Source organism: Thalia democratica, chromosome 5 (genome assembly GCF_965202585.1).
Source record: "Thalia democratica chromosome 5, ktThaDemo2.hap1.1, whole genome shotgun sequence".
Taxonomy (NCBI): domain Eukaryota; kingdom Metazoa; phylum Chordata; class Thaliacea; order Salpida; family Salpidae; genus Thalia; species Thalia democratica.
In genome coordinates this window covers 73,493,811-73,514,463 of record NC_139169.1, presented here as the reverse complement: position 1 = coordinate 73,514,463, position 20,653 = coordinate 73,493,811, and the positions used below count along the sequence as shown (strand labels likewise).

At 26.4% G+C, this 20,653-nt stretch overlaps 1 protein-coding gene across 1 annotated transcript; it reads right to left on the bottom strand.

The window, feature by feature from the left end:
- Window positions 1-2,414: 2,414 nt before the first annotated feature.
- Window positions 2,415-9,636, bottom strand: LOC145835666 (phospholipid scramblase 1-like). The gene is made up of 8 exons (XM_082943355.1): window positions 9,519-9,636; window positions 8,371-8,448; window positions 7,850-7,926; window positions 5,670-5,803; window positions 5,366-5,432; window positions 4,829-4,991; window positions 3,097-3,155; window positions 2,415-2,450 (listed from the first exon to the last, which is right to left on the bottom strand). Exons 1-8 carry the CDS (start codon window positions 9,619-9,621, stop codon window positions 2,415-2,417), a joined length of 717 nt encoding a protein of 238 aa, XP_082799481.1. The 5' UTR covers window positions 9,622-9,636.
- Between the last annotated feature and the right edge of the window lie 11,017 nt (window positions 9,637-20,653).

The following is a 20,653-nucleotide window of genomic DNA, read 5'->3' as shown; positions in this document are numbered from 1 at the left end:
CAAAATAAGTGCAACCCGCAAAGAATTTTTTTAAACAGTGCGGCCCACGAGCAATTTATCCTAAGAAAACTAGCCCGCGAGCTTGAAAATTAAAACACACTAGACCAAACCCGAAAGTACATTTTCGATAAAAGATATAGACTACCATATAGAGAATTATCATATAGTGAGTTCAGTTCCGTTTAAAAAGAAAACAAAACTGTTGACTAAAACTGTTAACCTTTAATCTTTTCATTGTTAAAAGTATGTTTTAGTATAACTAGTACTACTTCTAATAAAAAATGACTAAATAAAATTATAAGCTGATTTTTAACATTAAAATTAAATTTCAAAGTCTGCTTTTTGTTGAAAGTTTTGTATTATTGTTCTAAAATTTTTAAGTGTTTATAAAGTCTTGTATATACAACACAAATAAAATTAACAAACATTTAAAACTATCAGCATTATATTTTAAAACTGAAGTTAAGGGCAGTGTTTTTCGTACCTATACTGCTAAAAAGCAATAAATTCAAAAAAAAAGAACAAAAAAAATTATACATAAAAACAAACATGAAACTATTGTACATACTCTTAGATTTTTTTTTCTTACTTAGTTTAAGTACAAGATCTTTAATGTTACAGTCAACTTTAAAATTATTGAGTAGCTGTATTTCTTCTTGATATTATAAGTTTTTTTTGAACTTGTTTTACTATTCAAATTTTTTAGTCGCCATGGTTAAATCCTTTTAATCAGAAAGCTTCACTTGTAAATGAAAAGTAAGTTTATTGAGCTAGTAGGTTTCCACCTTTTGAAATAACATAACAAGTAAGCTAGCTAATAAGTCATGATCTAAAAGATTCTTTTTTCAAAAAAAGACGTGACCGTATGCAACTATTTTTTGTAATAATTAATGCTAATTAAACTTCAAACCCTTTTCTTATTCGTCTATAATAGGCGTAAGCGATTTTAGGTTTACACTTTGTCAAACAAGCTAACTAAAAAGTATAGATCTATTGATCCAGATCTTTTTTAATAATGGAGGTCGTAACTTCATCCAGATAAAAAAAAATTAAGCTAATTAAACTGAAAGCACTTTTTTGTTCGTTTGTTGCCTATAATAGGCGGTTGAAAAGAAAAAAGGTCTTGCAGGACGGAGATGTTAAAAAGTAAAATAAGAAGGCAGCGTTATTTTGAAAACTGTACGACAACTTTTGATTTAGTTTCTAAAAGTGAAGTTGTATCGACCTGAATATTAAGTAATCACTGATGTTAGTACAAAAAAAACTTTTAGCTCACTCAAAAAATGTTTACAACCTTTTTTAGTTCCAGTTAAAAAATTACCTTTTTAATTTTCGTTTAAGTTTTATAACTTTCTCACTTCCTAGGAAAAACTTATAAAAATTTTTTAAGCCTACAATATATCAATTGAAAATACTAAAACACATCTAGTACTTTTAATATTTTTACGCTTAATGATTTTCTTGTGTCTTTCCAGGGAAATTTTTTATTACAAACTTTGTGTGATTGCCTTAATGTAGGTGTTTTAATTCTACAAAACAAATTAGTTCATGCTCTTATTTTAGATTAATAGATCCGGATCCTTTTTGCAATCAGAATCCTGGCTTATTTGAATCTGGTATAAAACTAAAAGTTGTAAAAACACGAAATTTGATAAACTCAAAGTTTTTTGAAATTTAAACACCGTAATATTTATAACTAAAACAAAAATATTAAGTTCTGTTTTCATTTTTCGAACCTTTTTGTCATGCAATCAAAAAGTTTTTTGAGTTTTTTAAATTTACTAGAAAACTATAAGTTAACAATCAATGATAGTCTATTTTGAATTATTTTAAATTATAAGACAGTAGAAAATGTAGTCAGTCAAATATTTTAGTCAATCATTGAAATATGACAACAGATAAGTAACCATTAAAACTTACAACTTAGATATAAAACAGAAAACAGTTTATTGGAGATAATAGTAAATATAAGGTTTCTCAAGTAATAAAAAATTGAGCTAAGAAGCCATGTAATATTTTTATTTTTAGGGTTTAATATTTTACTAATTTAAAAAAAGAAAGTAACTAGTTATAAAAAAAGTTTTATTTTTAATGATAGTTTTATAATCAATCCAAATTAAAAACTGTTTTAATTTGGGTATTTTTTAAGCTAACAAAAACAAATTGTAAATCAAAAAAGAGACATTTCAATGACATGAAAAAGTTTCTGCGTAAAAAATTAGAGTATTTTTGTTTAGTTAGATTAAAAAATTTTACAACATAAATACACTTTTTTGAACATAAGTGCACCTATTGAAATTGTTACATAGAAATGTAGTTTAATAAAAACTTCATTAATATACATACAACTATTTCGAATATTTTGATTCAAAAAATAATTTTACATAAGTAAGTCAAGTTAAAGTTAATACAATTTAGTTGTTGTTGTTTCTTTCGTAGAACATAATATCCTGAAAATATAAAAGTTTTTGTTAATGATATGATCAAAACACAAAGTAGTTTTTGTGCAACTGTCTAAACTATAGCTGGATAGTTTTGAATTTACATTTATTAGTCAAAATGTTAAATAAACTTTAATAAACTAATTTAAAGCGTGCGTAAAGTAAAAAAATTCAATAAATATAATTATCAAAACATTATAATTCTAGTTCAGAATAATTAAAACTTGTACAAACTATTGTGAAAAACTTTAGCTATTTCATTCGTTTAAAAAAGATTTTATTAAGACATAATTTTTTTTTTTTGACTTCAAAACAGTTTACAAAGCCTAGTTTTTAAAAACTTATAAATAAAATTTATATTTCTTTTATAAATATATTGGTAAAAGCTAGTGTTTAGAGAGTCGAATAATAAAAAAAAACTAATTTAAAATTGACTACTAATTAATCACTAATTCCCACACAAACTTAACTTTATAAAACACTATAGTTTGTTGAGTTATATGGTTAGGAAATAATCATTTGTATAATAGTAACTAAATTGAAAGTTAACTAGATACAACATAAATATAGACTATTAGACTAGTTTTTTCTAATTAACAAACATGCATGTCAGAATATATTGAAAAACTTTTTTTTTAATATTTTTAAAACTTACAATAAGGAAACAAGCTCCAATAACAACCGCCTTCATTTTCACATCCAGGTCTTGCGGAACTAAAAAAAAATGTTTTTTGTCAGTTCTAGTATATTCATATACTTTTATGTTTTAAATATTATAGGTATTTAAAAAAGTAAATTTCACAAAATGTTTTTAGAAAACTATGGAAAATTACCATTAGTATAGAAAATAATTTTTTTGAGATACTATTTTTTGAATTTCATAGGTTTTCCAGAAAAAAACTATGAAAAGTAATTTAGAATCTAAAAAAGGTTTTAACGTATAATAATTTTTCATAAGTTTTACAAATCCTTACTTTTTCAAATAACACTATAATACGTTCAAGGATTTATTTTGTTTACATTCTTTTTAGAGGTCAATAAATCCGTAAAAAGAATGTAAACAAAATAAATGGCAAACGAGGCGTCACCTTTTAATAATTAACTCAACAATAAAACTTGTTCAAATACTTTCTCTTTTGTGCTAAACGCCGAAAATCAGTTCAAATACAAACCGTCACAAGACTAAAGTTTTTGAATGGAGATGTGTAAACATCTTTAAGACGCGTTTGAGAAATTGAACAAAAGCGAATTTATTTTTATGTAATTAAATAAATTTTTAAACTAATATACATCAATAATTAATGTTTGTCCGGTTAATTTTTAAACGGTTCCAAAACAACTTTTAATGCTTAAAAAATTATGACATTAAATAACAAAATATATATTTGGTCATAATGTTAGTGTCAAAGTTTAAAGTTATTAAGATGTTTAAGTTCCTGCAAAAACAACGTAGCAAATTACAATAAAATAAAAACTTAAAACGAAAAATGTTTTGTATAAAACACAACTAGAATTTTCTAACAACAAATTCGGACATGTGTGGAAAAAAAGTAACACGTAAGTGAACTTTATATTTAAAAAACAGTTAGTTTCGATAAAAAATTGTATAAAACTTACAAACCTTAAGATACTAAAAAAAAGTCATTAAAATTGTTCATATATTTTTGTATAATTTTTCTAAGTTATAATGTGTTTTAGAGGCTACTCTACTCAAGGATAAATTTTCAAATCAGTTTATCAAACTCTAAAATTTTGTTTGACTAACTACGCAGTAGTTGTAAAAATAAACTAGTACCAGTGCACAAAAAATAAAAAAAAAATTAGTCTTTAGAACACAAAGTGAAAAGTATATATTCAAAAAATATTAGACAATTTCAGAACTTTTAAAATGTTACTAGGTGATAAAGATTCAAACAAAAGCAAGTAAAGATAGTTTCATAAAGTTTATAAACAAATTAACTACATGTGTCTTTAAACTAATTGCATTGTAGTTTGTAATTAAAATAACCAAATAGAATCTTGATACAAACACAACAGTAAAAGCTTTTTTGTAATGTATATAAAATAAAAACACAAATACAACAGCAGATGTGTTCAGAGGAAGGCTCAACCTCAAACGTGTGTAAACTAGTGCCTGTTTTGTACCACAGAAAAGTATACTAAAAAGTCAGTCTGAATTGCATATTTACTTTTGAAATTGTTTTATTTTTATTTTTTGATTTGTACCCTTATCCCCTAACCTACTAAAAATATTAATCAAAAAAAAAATTATAAAATAAAAACCAACATAAAAAAAAGCTTTTTTTGCGAAACCAGCAAAAACGCAAGCCAGACAAGACCTTTGCGTTTACTGGCCCAACATGCACAATATGCAACAAATATCTAACAAGTAACAGAGAAGTTGGTGGCGTCGGTGAAAGCTTCCTTGGCGATGCCAGCGTACTGCTTCGTGATCCTCCCCACCGGCTCCTCGTTGTCGCCTCTAGCGGACAAAAGTTCGAATGGGAAATCGCATGTGCAGCACACACCGCTGCATGGGCAACATGGACCCTTGATGTTGAAAAAATAAGTATAAATTAAAAAAGTTTATTAATGAAGTAATTAAAAAAAAATTATGAGTCTATTAAGTTCAAACTCTAAATAGCCGAGGATCAAAATTTGAAACAGTTGATCTGTGTTTTTCAAATTTTGCTTTTGCAACAAATTTATACACATTTCTATTTGAAGTTGTTTTTAAAATAAGCTAACAAAAATTATTCAATTTCATTTGAAACGGCATAATGAGTTTTTGTGTGATTCTTTAAAAATTTTGCTATGTTCTTAATTTCGTTTTGAAGATACGTGTTAAACAATGAAACTGAGTAAACGATACGAAAATTATTTGTTTTTTAAAATTTATATATTTATATCTATATTTGCAAAACCTTTATTTTGAACACGGGTTCGTTAGCAGCATCACGCAATTCGTACCAGGGCCTCCACGCCGATCCGCTGAAAACGATGAAAAGTTTAACTTTTGATGAAAGAGAGTTTACTTATGATGATATAATTTTTTTTTTACGAAAGTAACAAATTGAGATTTTCTTTGAGCTTTAATAAAATAAAAACCAGTACTGTTTTAGCTTAGTTCTCTATGTGTTGTAACCATAAAAACTATAATATATTATGTACTAAAAGATTTATTCTCAAGCAACTAAAAAGACGATAGAAAAAAAAAACAGATCTTACATCTGATGAACGGATCCGATCGGATTGCCTGGAGGAGACTCAACCTGAAGTTTGAAGGAGCAGTGACCGTCCCCGTCAGCGCACCAGCAGCAGCCCGCACAACACTTGAAGTCACGTGTCACCCTGATCACTTCCTGTGTGACGTCATAATTTATAAGTGTAAGAAGAATTTAAAGTTATGTGCCAACCTTACCAACTCATGTGAGATCATGACTTAATTAAAATAGTTGTATTTAAATCACGTTTCATTCTTACTTTTTGGTGTTGTGACATGATTACAAAAAGAGCAAACGACACAACGTTTGAAATCACGTGTCACCCTTTTAGTTTTGTGTGATGTCATAAGTATCACAACAAGCTATAATTTAAATTACGCGTCACCTTCCTCAATTCCTTTGTGTGATGTAATAATGTAAAATATTTATTTGTTCTGTTTATAACACACGCTCTATTTCGACATAAATGCTTTCTCCTACCAATCATTAGCATTCAAGTAATTTAATCTCTGCCTCGCTTAATAGATATTTTAGCCCGTGATCATTGCACAACGCATGAAACACTGTGTTGAATAAAAACTCTGAGTTTTAAATTGTTTATTTAATGTTTGTTTATTTATATTTTGCATGTTTGATGCTTTCACTTCAGTATACTTTATGCTTGTTAGCTTGATGTTTTTATTAATAATTTTTTTTCACTAATCACAAAACCTTGTGTTTTTACCCTAATACTTTATTTTTATTGTACTCAATAGTTTTTTTTTTTGATAACTACTTGCTTTAAAAAGTACCACCAAAAAACTAACTTAAGTTTTAAATCATGAGTGGGCAGCTTTATAGTCTAAAAGTCAAATTTACTGGAAAAATTGTTTGCAGGCCAGACTTGTTAAAAATAAATCTTGATAAATCGCGTAATTAGGAAAAAATGTACTATAAAAAAAGAGGTTCTTAAGAGAAAAATTGTAATCCAAACAATTATTTATGAAACACTAATACATACTAAAAATTAAATTAAAAGCATACTTTTAAATAGTTTATAATAGAAAATTCAACTTTTTTCGACTTGCTGTTTTTTCTTTAGAAAAATATGACTCGGATTAGATTAGGCCTGCGGGCCGTACTTTGCATACCTTAATCTAAATTTGAACTAGTTAGTTTTGTAGTTAAGCTAAAAAATATTTTACAAACAGTAGAGTAGTTCTTTAAGTTTACAAAGGGTTTATATTCATTTAGTTTACAAGTAAGTTATAACAACAAGTTTACAACAACTATAACTAATAATGTTTTCTGTCAGATACATAAACGATTTTTGTTTCCTACTTACAAAAGCTTAGTATCAACAAACAAATCTAGTTAATTTAGAAAACATAGATTTATTAGTACAATTGTACGTATGAATATTGATATGTCCATAAAAAATTAAAGTTGGAGTAATAAATTATAATTTGATCAAAAAAAATACAATTGTGTGTTAAGTAAGTTATAAAAGGCTAGCAAAACTTTTACTATATAAATTGTTTTATATACAATCAAAAATAAATTGTTAAGTGTTTGAAAACAACAGAATAAAACTGTAGGTTCTCATTTCTTCACTCTTTGTGTTTGAACGAGACAATAGAATATGTTTGTTTTAATATTCAATCTTAACATAAATAGAATTTGTTTGATCAGTAACCACATAGTGATAAAAAACTATAATGCCTAAAAACCTTGACATAACAAAGAAAATTTTATCTATAACCATTTAGTTTTACAAAGTACTTAAGAGCTGTTTAAACATTTATGAAAATATAAAATTTCAACTATTATCAACTACAAAATTGACTTTCTAGCATTAACAAAAAAATAAAAAAAACTACTGTTTTGGAAAGTTATAAACTTAAAACTACTAATTTTTCGACTATTATCAACAATGCGCATTAATTCCTATTATAAGATAGTATGTAAAATAACTAATTATACTTTAAATAAAAAAATTACACACTAGTCTAGTATTATCAACGATTTGAATAACTTCAACTTGTTAAATAAGGTCCAAATCAAGTATTTATTTTTTAGTAATAATAAACTAATAAACTTTTTCTAATATCTAAACAATAACTTACAAGTGCAATAACTTACTATTGGCTGACCATTTATATAATAACAAATTATCTTTTTAGATATAAGCAAAATATAACAAACTTTTCCAGTGTTATCCACAATGTGCATCATGAACCCTCTGGCGGGACCACAACATATTCTCATGCAAAAGTCTGACTCTGTAAAAATAAATTGAAGATTACCATGTTGATTTGCATTTATTTAAAAGTAAAAATATTAAAAAATTTGTGAATGAATTTAACGATGTTTTTTATGTAAACCTTAACGGTATAAGTTTCTAAATAAAATAAACAAACATTGTTTTACAAACTAATATTAAAAAAAAATAAATGGTCTTTATAAAATAAATTTATTAATAATTAATAAAAAAAATTAACAAAAATATTAATAAACTTTAAATTACACTATTGTCATATTAATGTTATTCAGAACTAATTTATCGTGTCATGACTATTCAAATGACTTTATCAAAAAATTAAATTTTAAACTCCTTTGAAAGCTAATTTGGATTTTTTTTTTTAAATAATCTTTTACGGTTTGATAAAAAAGTACATAGTAAGTCTAACAAAACGATTAAGTTTTGTTATGTTTTTAATACAAACCTTCATATGCAAAGTAACATTGCTGTCCGACGCTATTTTTAATCAGAAACTTGTTTTTTGTCTCAATTCCAGTGAATGCTGTTTAAATATTTATTTTGATTAAGATATTTATATTACAAATATAATTTTATATATGGTTATATACTATAATGAATATCTAGTTAAAACAAAAACTAAACAAAAATAACTTCCCTGAAATAAGTTTTTTTTAGATGTTATATACAAAACTAAGCAAAATCTTAAAGATATTTAAAATACTCAAAACTAATTAGGAAAATTTTATAGTGTAACAAAATGTTTAATTTACAGGTAAGACTGAACATTTTCTTATCAAACAGTAACTAAAGAACATAAATATAATATATAGCAAAGTTGCATACATAGAAAAATATGCTTAAGATAATTAAAAATTAAGTTATAAAGAATTTAAAGCAAACTAATCAACTTTTAAAATATAATAAAAACATGACATGATTAGTTGAGTGACTGTTTAAATTTTAGATATTTACTTTAATAACAAATTAGAAATTACTGCATAGTTCTGTACATATCAAGACATGCTTCAAAATAATGTAAAATTAATTTCTACAGAAAATAGACAAAGAGTTCTTCATACTCATTTTCATAATCGCCAACTTTGTAGAATACTAAAAATAATCACATCCCTTTAATCGCCCCTTTATTAGTTAATTAACAATTTTCTTTTATGCCTTTTTAATAGTTATGCCCTCTGATACCAAAAATTACCCATCTTGCAAAAATTTTAACTAATCCAAACAAAAAATAATTTTTCATACAACAACTTATCACCCATTTTCAAACGTCAACTTGCTAGTTTGAAACTAAAAACAGCCGCGCCCCTTTAATAATTATTGCCTTTTATACTAGTTTATACTAGTTGACTAGTTAACAGTTATCGCTCCTTGATAGTAGTTCAACTAAAAACGCACCTATGAAAAGTGCTAATTGCTGGTATATAAAAAAAATATTGTGTTTAACTTTTCTTTTAAACCATTATGACAAAGATTAAAGTAACTTTATTTTAATAAGCTAAACATTTTTTACACATAAATTGACTAGATCGGGATTTTAAAAAATGGGAAATATCGCCGCCTGGTCAATGCTATCAAAATTTTTTTATCACCGACCTTCAAAAAGCTCAACTTTCTGGTGAATGAGCACCTGGTCCAGCAATGTCAAGTACTCGAGACCAGGCGGGCAGTTTGGTACGTTCTGGTCAGGTTGGGACATCCATTCTCCTTTCAGGGGGAGTGCCCCGGCCTGAGACTCCGCCGTGACAGGTTCCGGCTGCAAATGAAAAAAAATTGAAAGTTTTTGTAATTAAAATAAAACTAAAGATGTAATTAAAAAAACTAATCGATAAATAAGTTTTTGATTTTAAAAGAATGATTGTGGTAAACTTGACCGGCTGCAGGTATGAAGTAGAAAATTTATTATTAAGAAATTTATACATCAGTTTATATTTTTACTTTTTTATTGAAGTTGAAGTTGAAAAATTAAAGTTTAAATAACGTAAGCAAGTTTATAAACTTTGAACTAAAACTTTTGCAAGAAAAATAAGTTAAATAAATTACAGCAAATAAATGTAAATATGTGATGTGTTTAAATATAAGGAACAACAGTATAGTTCAAAAAAGAAAGTATTTTGAATTCTACATTTTCTTTTTTAAAACTTATTGTTTGGAACTTTATGAATTACACTTGAAAAAAAAAAGATTATTGTTTGGCAACAAACAAAAACTACTACAAACAAACTTACGTTTTGATAAGACATTTCTTGTGAACTTTTAATTTAAACAAATATCTGTGCAAATAAAAACTGAATTAAAGTATTGTGTTTAAAACAATAAAGTTATTATTATTTTAAGTTATTGTTATTTTATACTAATTTCTTTTAAGCACAGGTATAAAAAAGAATAAATAAACATATGCAGTGATACATTTGTTTCATTAAAAGAAAAAGCTGCTGAAATTAATAAAGAAATATACAAATGTCAACTGTAATATTTAATTTGAAAAAATATAGAATAATAGTAAGCTAAATTAATCTTGATGTAAATTTTAACTGTAACATCTTAATTTAAAAAGTAAATATAAAATAATAAACTAAATTAATTTTAATTTAAGTATGATAAATGCAAATTTTAATATATACGTTTCTTTTAAACAATATACAATATTGACAACATATAAACAAAAAATGTTTTAAATAAACTAGTTTATAACTGTTCGATTCGAAGCACAAAAATAATACAAAAATGTTTAGAAACTAGGTTAGAATGTTACATAAGAGCTAACTTTTATTCTTAAGGTGTTCCAAAAACAAAACGTTTTGAACAAACTTATCTCAATAAAGATCTTGGCTAACTATATATACATTTCTCACGTGCCTTAATAGTGAGAAAAGTTTCAAACTGCAAATCACTATGTAAATATATATACTTGATTGTGTTATTAGTGTTTAACCCGTTTTGTGATACTTGTAGTTAACTTGTTGTACTAAATCAAATCAATGTTAACTGAATTTAATGAGAAATTCTACAAAAGTTTTTCTTTGCTTCCTCATATTTTTTAAAGTTTGATATTTAAAATATTTATAATGTTTTTTGAAAAAAAAGTACATTATCAAAGTTGTAAGCACTGCTTTTAAGTATTAAATGCTATAAAGTACATTTTTACAACTTGTAACCTTTATTTTGTTATAAAGCACTCTAAATTTTATAACAAAAACAATTCTAATTTAAATTCAATGGCATTGATAATATCCATTTTTAACAAGAGCTTCAACTAACTAAAAAAAAGTTACTTTCTAAATACTGTAATAATAATTTAAAATACATAGTTTTAGTTTTCTTCTCAATTTAGTTTTAAGTTAAATATTAAAACTGTTATTTTTGTTGGATTTTTAAAAAACATGTAGTTTGGCTCTTTATTAAACATAAAACCCAATAACAAATTTCTCCTCTAAATCATTATCGTACACTCAACAACAAAAACTTGAAACTGTTTAGACAACTTTAGTTTTTATTTTACTTCAATTTAGAACGTTAAAGGCGTTAGTTAATAAACCAAAGTAATTAAATGTTTAAAAAGTACATCCGTCATTTGAGTATGTTTAACTTATACTGTCCTATTTGAAATTTGAAATGCAAACTGTTTATAAAAAAAATTATTTGTATATGAAAAAAAAACATTTCGTTTTGAGGTATATTTCTAAGTTGTTTATCTAAATTTTACTGCTACTGATTAATATACATATACCTAAACAAGTATTAATGTTTAATTTAACTTTAAGCACCAAATACCTTTCTTAAAATATAACGAAATATTTTTCAAGGAAGTGACTAATAAAGCATCAAAAACTTTGAATTCAAAAGTAAAAAAAAATTTTTCAACTTATTTAACAGAACTTTCTAAAAGAAATTGCTTGATATTAAAAACTAGTATTAGCTAAAACTTCACATTGTATTGTAGTCAGCTTAAAATAAAACTTTATTTGTAGACAAATGAGTATTTTTCTAGATTATATATTCAAACACAAAAACTTTTTTTTAAACTTTTATCAACTAGTGTTTCTTTTTAAGGAAGTTATTTACAAAACCTCAAAAACTTTTTTTATGTAAATCTAGTTGTTGGGTCTAAAAATTGACTAACAAAAAAACTTTAAACTATTTTTAACATTTGTATATTTTTTTTTTGTTTTTATCGATATCTTAACTACATTTTAAGATAAGTATAACTATGATTTTTATCTTGTTTACAATAGCTAAGCATATTACATTTGTAGTTATAATCTTTTAAAAAAGGTTTTGACTGGTAACAAGAATATCAATTACTATAACACAGTTTTATAACTTTCTTTAAAAATCAAACTATCTTTAAACTAGTGTATAAACTAAACAAACAATTTCTAGAGCTTGTTTATTAATATTGCTATCAAAATCATAATACTCATTTAATGTAAAACACCAATGAATATGTCTTTTAAACTTTTTTCTTCTTTTACAACGTGTATTCGCTTATAAAAAAACTAGTTTAAGAATTAATTAAATTTGAAAACAATTTACTAGATTGAGTTCAGTTCTGGAAATAATTTACTAAAATCCAGTTCAAGCAAACAAGGCAATGTTTGCCGAAAAGCTCTGAAATTGTTTACTTTTTGCCTTCAAGCGGTTAAAACATTAAAAATTAAATGATTTAGAAGATATTTTAACAAAATTGATTCGATGTTAAAAGATTTTTCAAAAAAAAGTTTTAAGTAGAAAGCTTAAATTTTTTTGCTTTTTTCCTAACATTGAGTTTAAGAGGTAATAGTTTTTTAATATTCCAATTCTGTATTACATTTAAACCTAATTAAATCCGTTTTAAGTTGAAGTAGTTTCACTTTAAGGTTTTTTTAACTTAAAGATTCATTTAATTCGTGTATTCGAATAAAAAAATCATATGTATAAATCTCAAAGAATGAGGATTAAAAGGTTCAAGTCATTGGTTGAAACATTTACCAATAGAAACGATATGAAAACCAAAAATCTTATACTTTTATTTCATATCATAATTATAAACCATTATTTTCATACTTTTCATAAAGAACTTTTTTTATACTATTTTTTATGTTAGTTTATGTAAACTTGTGTACTGATTCACATTTTTGAACAAAACTCGTTTTTTGAGAAAAAAAACTTGCTATCAATTAAACTTGTAACAATGCTTAATTAATCAAACAAGTTTGTGAAAATAAATTTAAACTGAATATATTAGATACTTGAGTGCTAAAATAAATAAATAGATGTCAAAGCTTACTTAAATAATCTATTTTTTATGATTTTTCAATATATTTAAGTTTTTCTCCAAATATTTTTACTCTAGCTTTTTTGTTTTACTTTGTTTATATAACGTCGCTGAAATAAAGCTCTTCAGTCACGAAAAAGCTGAAAACAAATACAAAGCAATAAAATAGAACTAAATTAGAAAATTTAAATTTAAACATAGATAAGCACTAGTGTTTGGTTAAAGTAAGTTATAATTTTTAAGTAGGTTAACAAAAATAGCGTATACTATGACAAAAAAGACTCATAAAAGACTTTTATAGTAAAAATTATAAATTGCAAAACCAAAACAAATATGTTTTGCTGATAACGCAATAAAATATTCTCTACTTATAACTTAAACAAACAATTTTTTTACTTGTTATGCTTTTGAAATAAACAGTAACAGATAACTCAACGTCAATTATCAAACATTGTTTTAACATTTAATTCAAAGTCTTAAAAAATATGCAGTAAAAAATTTTCTTTAAAATTTAAAAAGTTTTATAATATAAAATATAATATATTGATAAATTTATAAAAGCAGCATACAATAAGAAAATATAACAAAATTAGTTAAAATAAAGAATTATGATTAATTTGCAGTGTATCTTATTACAAGTTATAAACATCAATTTGAAACAAAACAATTTAAACATTTAAATACTTTAAAAATGATTTTTTAACTTAAATAATTCATTTTAAAGTATGATAAACTGTTTGTAAACTATCGACGGTATTTCATTTTCGGTTACGGCTGAATGCTGGTTTCAGTAAAAACGAGACCCGGGTCTCAGTCTAGCAAGGACTTGTGGTCTGATGGCATGATCTTAAATTTATGTCAACTTTAGCTTTTTTACGGCCCATTAAAATCCAGGCGTTTGACCAAATAGACTTCCGCCGATGTTTCCAATAATAACGTCGATGAAAGTTTAACTTGAAACTCTATGACGTAACATCAAAAAACGTAATTTACACCAAAATACTTTTCAGTTGTATTTTCAAAACACTTTTTGCAGATTCTTTAAAACCTATAAAAAAGGTTTTTTATTTTAAATGAAAAAGACTAATTTTATTTTAAACTTTTTTGAAAGCGCTTAAACTTTATAAACATTTAAAACTGCACACCGCCTGAGCAGAGCTCTAAATATTTTGTAGCCCTAGTATAAACGTTGTAGTTTAAATCAAATAGCTTCCAATTGTTCAATTTGTTGACTGCGATCACAAAGTATAATAAGTTACCAAGAATATACGTTAATGAGAAAAACAAACAGTTTTTAGAATGTTTAAAAAGTTTTACCAGACTAAAATATTTAAAAAGCCCTCCTAAACTGTTGTACAGAATCAACAACATTTGAGACAAAATAAATATGGAAAGCTTAGATCCGAAAATCCATATGAACAGTAAATTCACTGGCAAATATTTCAGAGGGTCCAAAGACACACTCCAGCATTTCTTGTTTATCATTTCAAACTCGGCTACCTTTTTGTTTTTCAAATAATTTAAATGCGCATTTATTAATTTTGTTCTTATTTCTAAAGGTAGCTGCTTAAACTTTACAAGTTTTTCTTCTGATTTAAACAAGTATTCAGGTCTGTATCCTGGTGGAGAATCCGTATTTGGTGTCAAATTATCCTCTTTAGTGACCAATTTCCATTTGTTAAGATGCATAAAGTATTTCGAGTTGTACTATAAAATAAATCTGAATTTTAAAGTATTTTTATACTTTTAGCAAGTAATTAGACACTGTTTAAAACTACCTTTGTTTACTTCATTTTAGAATGTAACAAAAACTATACTATGGCTCTGTTTAGAAAAGTCTTTGTTTAATAAATAAAACAACTTTCAAAAAATGCATTTGGAACTTCATTAAAAAGCAAAATTTTTATGCAACCACTTAAACTACCAAAGTGATTAAATATTTCTTATATGTTTTTTAAACTAAATGTAAATTAAATTGTTCAACATTTTCTACTTACTTTATTAAGTCTAAATACCAATACTAATTCTTAAACAAGGTTTGTGCCATTAGTGCTTTACCTTTTTGTCATCTAGTTTAACTTTTATTATTTTAAACTCGTTTATAAATCTGCAGTTATTAAACAAAAAAAGTTTTATTTGAACGATTTAACTTAAAACTCATTATTACAAGTTAGATTAACGCAAGTACTTAACATTATACGCTACTTAACAACTCAGTGATGATTTATAGACTTCCGTATAAACATGTTTGCTTATCAAGACTTAAAAAATGCCATTTGTGTAAATATGTTTGATATCACTACACTTAAAACACGACAAACATTGTTTTTCAATGTTCTAATAAACGAAACTTTTATGATGCACTGTAGACATTTTGAAGTAGTCTAGGTTTGCAGTTTGATACACTTTAAATATTATCTTTTCTCGTAGAAAAATGTATATCAACTATAGATAACCAGAATATTTTTATTTACGTTAGAACACATTACTTAGTTTAAAAAGTGAGCTAACCACTTAAAAGTAAATGTTAGTGACTGTCACAAACTGAGTATTCTTAAAATTTTGATAGCTGTTTTATTAGTTTTTAGTTTTTACCGAGTTATCTAAAAATTAACTTGTTTTTTAAAAACACAAAATGTTACTAAATAGCTTACCGTTTAAATTTTCATTAGCTTCTAATTTATTTATAAAAACTAATAAGTATAGTATTTTAAAGATGGCTAGAGTATCAAGAACTTTTATTTCTGTTATAAACTTCTGTCATAACAAAACTAAAATCACATTTAAAAGTAAAACTTAAAGTTTCAACACTTTCTCTTAACTTATTTATTTAAGAAAATTACTGTGCATCTATATTACAATACTCAATGTTTATGTAAATTTTATATACTAGCATCATCTCATTTTTATACTTACATGTGATATTTAAACTTTGAAAATAGTGAAAATGATTATGAAAAACTAGAATAAAACTTGTGTTTTAAGTTGTAGTGACGTATAAGTTTTAAAACTTTTGAAGCAACTGTAAAATTCATCAAAAAACAACTTCTTACCTTTAATATTACAGTAAATTTTATAGTTAATAATTAAAGAGCTGAGCAGTCTATGATAAGAACATAAGTTTCTACTTAGCTTACACTTTATAAAGCTTTGATCACTTTTAAGTTTGAACGACTTATGAACATTTAGTTTGTCAAAATAAGTATGGTAGGTTTTACAATACAAGAAATAAAAGAAATCTTTTACTGAAAAGTATGGTGCAGGTTTATTAAAACATTAAAAACACTGTAACTAATATCAGAAAGAGTAACGTTGAAGATAAGTTAACTTTAAGTTATAAAACAAAAATTATGATATAAACTCATTTGTAAACAAAATATTTAAAAAATAGTAGTTATTGCGGTGGGGCTTCTACAATTAACACGTCACTTTCCGTAATGTTGCACTCTCTCACAGTTTTTTCTGCGTCAAGTACCACATCGTTGAGCTTCAAAGTTGGTTTTTCCACCCAATCAACTTTGAAGCTTGTGTGGGCAACCACGTTTTCTTGGAGCACTTCTACTTTGTCGTCATAATCAACAACAAAAGCGAGCTTGAAGCTTGCTCCGTCGGCGCATTTGAGCTGTAGTTTTACTTTTGTTTTGGAGGACATTTTAGTATTGGGTATGTTCTAGTTAGTAACAACTATATCTGCACAAAAAAGTTTAATGCTTTTAAGGAATGATATTGCTTTCTTCAAAAGCATTCAAAATTATTAAAATAAAGTAGAGACGTTGGTATATATTTTTTAATTACATTATGTTTCAAGTTTTTTTCATGTAATGAATACAAACTTGGTTTATATAAACTTCTCACAAAAAAACTGTCTCCAACTACTATTTCTAAGGCGTTTTTCTTCAATTTGTTTTTTTTTTGATACACAAGAATTTTCAATTTAAATTTAGTTTTTAAAATGATATAAACTAATAAAAGTGTCTTATTTATTTTTACATTAAGATTTTTGTCAGAACTTTAAACAAATTTTAGATTGTTGTTCAAAAGTTATCTGTAACGTATGCTATAACCGTTATGAATAGTAAGTAGTAAAATATTTCAATCAAACACTAAAAAATGTTAAATGTTTAAGTTCTGTGTAGTTTTAGAGTTTAGCTTACAAAAAAAACTTTTAGTATTTGAACTTTTTTTAAAGGGATTTTTAATAAGCATGTAAATAAAAGGCAACACTTTTAATATTGTATTATTTCTAAAACAAAGTAAAATTCATATATTTTAAAGATGAATTACTATTTAAGTTCTCTTTTTATCTATTTTTCAGATATAAACTAAATAATGAAGCGTTTTTTTAAATTTCTTTAATTAAAATTCTTGTTGAAAACTTTAATCTTTACATTTAATTCTCTGTAGTGCTAGTTTTATTTAGAAGCTTAATTCAGATACTTTACTATAACAAATACTCTTTAAAAATAGTGTTCTAAAACTTTTAAACTATCTTGAGTAACAATAACAACACTATCAATTTTGTACTTTAAATATGATCTGAAAACAATGAAACAATATGAATCATGATTTACGTAGTTTAACGTTCTTATATACGTAAGAATACTATTGAGATTGATGCAATTGTTTTTATTTTTTCATTAAATGATCTAATTCGCGTTAAACATAAAGGTCAAAACAAGTTTAAAAAAATAAGCACTAAGTTCAATATTGACAAACAAGTATTGAAGCATTTTAGACTTATATAGTTAAGTAATTTAAAATGATGCAAAATTAAACCTACAACATTTTAAAAACTTTTACACTAAAATGCTTGTGTACATGTTTTTTTAATCCAAAAGTTTTTGAAAAGTAGTACTTAAATTTGCTACATACTCTGTTTGAACGTTTTTTGAAAAAAAAGTAGTTCAGTTTGTATCACATTTATTACAAATGTTCAAAAAACTTTTTATACAGGCTTCAACAATTGTTACAATCATCATATAAAAATATTTACCTTTAGTACATTTATAAAGTAGTTTAGTAAAGTCTAAATATATTTAACTAGTTTCATAACAAGTTTACTTTGTTTGAAATTCATGACAAAACAGTAAAGCTCTGTTAAGCGAAATAAAAATGTTTTCAAATAAATTCTCTAAAAAAATTAAAACAATTGGTGCTCACGTAAACAATCTAAAAACTCTCTTTGAAAACTTATGTTTTATTTTGATTATATCTTAAATAAGTTGTAAAGTATCTAAAATAGTACTTGTTGCTTTTGTACTAATTTTTCGACCTGCAGTTCAAAAAGTTTCTTTTGTTAACTGAACCAAAATCCAAATCACAGCAAATCAATCATCTCTATTACCCAAAACATAACATTTTCTTCCGTTTACTTTATGACGTCATGAAAACAACTCACGGCGCTTGTGACGTCACAATCAGCCGTCGTCGTCGATCATGGCGCTTGTGACGTCACAATCAGCCGTGGTCGTCGATCATGGCACTTTTGACGTCACAATCAGCCGTCGTCGTCGATCATGGCGCTTGTGACGTCACAATCAGCCGTCTTCGTCGGTCATAGCACTTGTGACGTCACAATCAGCCGTCGTCGTCGATCATGGCACTTGTGACGTCACAATCAGCCGTCGTCGTCGATCATGGCGTACTCGGCGAACATGGAGTCGTCGTCCTCGTCACCCTCCAGCGACTCGTCGTCGAAATCGTCACAACTGGAGTCATCTACGTCATCTTCGTCGTCATCCGCGCAGGTGAACCCCCTGAACTGGGTTCGACCCGACCTGCCCGCCGACTTGGTGGCGCCCGTCGCCGTGGTGTACCTTCAGTTTGTTTAGTTTATTTTAAAAGAATATAAAAATTCTTGGTTTTATGCTTTTTTGTTTGGTTTTGTTTTTGAATCTATCTTGAATTTATTTTGCTAATTTTAATATTTTTAAAAAAATTTGATAGTTTAAAAATGTTTAAACTTATATAAAATTATTACATTACTAAAGTTTTCAAGAGAAGATATAAAAACTTGAAGAATGTTTTTTGAATATGTATTTTTTACAACACTTTTAAAAAACCAAACAAATAGGTTACCTGGATGAGTAGTTTGACTTCCTGGCGATGAGGTGCTTCCTGCTCAAAGCGAACCTTGCCCTCAGTTCGGTGAGCGAATCCGTTCCATCTGAGCAGCACGATCCGACGTCCGCCTCGTTGTCGTCCGCTTCGTTGTTTCCGCATCTGTGACGTCATAATACTTTACGTTGTTGTGACGTCATGACATTGTTAAGTGTTGCGACGTTATATTATGGTGTGTTGATGTGACGTAATAAAATAAATACAATACAGATATAGTTATAGGGCTGATATTTACAATGACTAAAACATTCTCTGTTTTTCAATACCAATAATAACGCCAATAAGAACAAAACTGTTGCTTTTATTGCAATAGTTTATCCGCTTAAGTCTTGATGATACTTAGTTTTTATACTCTTTGTTTATATTTATTGATGAAAGCAAAACAGTGTTAAAAATTAACTATAACATTACAGGTGTTTTAAAACTGTAAAAGTTGAAAGTATTGTTAAATTTGTTATATACTTTACAAAGACAAGGCGTAAAATCAACAACACAGTTTTATAGTCAGAATGCTCTCATAAGCTAGATACTATCTTAGTAGGTCGCTTTTTTGGGTTCAAAAGAGTATTTAGACATCCGAGCAGTGTTTGTTTTAGCAGGTTTTATCATGTGCTAAAAAATCCTACAACACGTTGTTCTGGTTGCAATAAAATCAAGCAAACTTTATACTAAGCAAAGTGAAAATTTAAAAGAGTTAGTCTACGACCATTAATACCACATAATAGTCAATAGTTAAAGCTGTTTTTTTTTTGTAATGTTTTTAATTTCTGTTTGAGTTCAAAACAATATAACTAAAATAAATTTTAGAATGATACTAAAAAAAAATTATATAACATTTCAAAAAAATTAAAAATAAACATAACAATAGTAATTATCAAACTTCAACATAACTTTAAATGGTCAATTAAATTACAGAATTAAATTTTCTCCATCTATAATGTAATTGGTTCCCGTCCTCCTTAATCGCTTCTGCGGAGTTCATGCCCTCATTTTAGCAACATAGAAACAACATACAACAAATACCAACCTGTCATGTAATTGGTTCCCGTCCCCCTCAATCGCTTCTGCGGAGTTCATGCCCTCATTTTAGCAACATAGAAACAACATACAACAAATACCAACCTGTCATGTAATTGGTTGCCGTCCCCCTCTATCGCTTCTGCGGAGTTCATGCTTCCCTCGTCGCTCTCCGCGTCGTCACCTCCTCCCGAGTCCTCACCCACCGACTGCTCGTCCCCGTGCTCGTCTCCTCCGTCTGCGGAGTGTGAATATACATTTAAAAAAATTTAAAAAACAATTTAAAAAAAAATTTAATTAAAATGTAGACACAAGTAAAGTTTTTACTTTGGCTGTA

Excerpts from the sequence above, each read along its gene's own strand:
- LOC145835666 (XM_082943355.1), bottom strand. The coding sequence starts at position 9,621 with ATGTCCCAACCTGACCAGAACGTACCAAACTGCCCGCCTGGTCTCGAG. Across the intron at positions 7,927-8,370 it reads ATGTTACTTTGCATATGAAG|AGTCAGACTTTTGCATGAGA; the intron begins GTTTGTATTAAA and ends TTATTTTTACAG. Across the intron at positions 5,804-7,849 it reads TTGTGGATAACACTGGAAAA|GAAGTGATCAGGGTGACACG; the intron begins GTTTGTTATATT and ends GACGTCACACAG.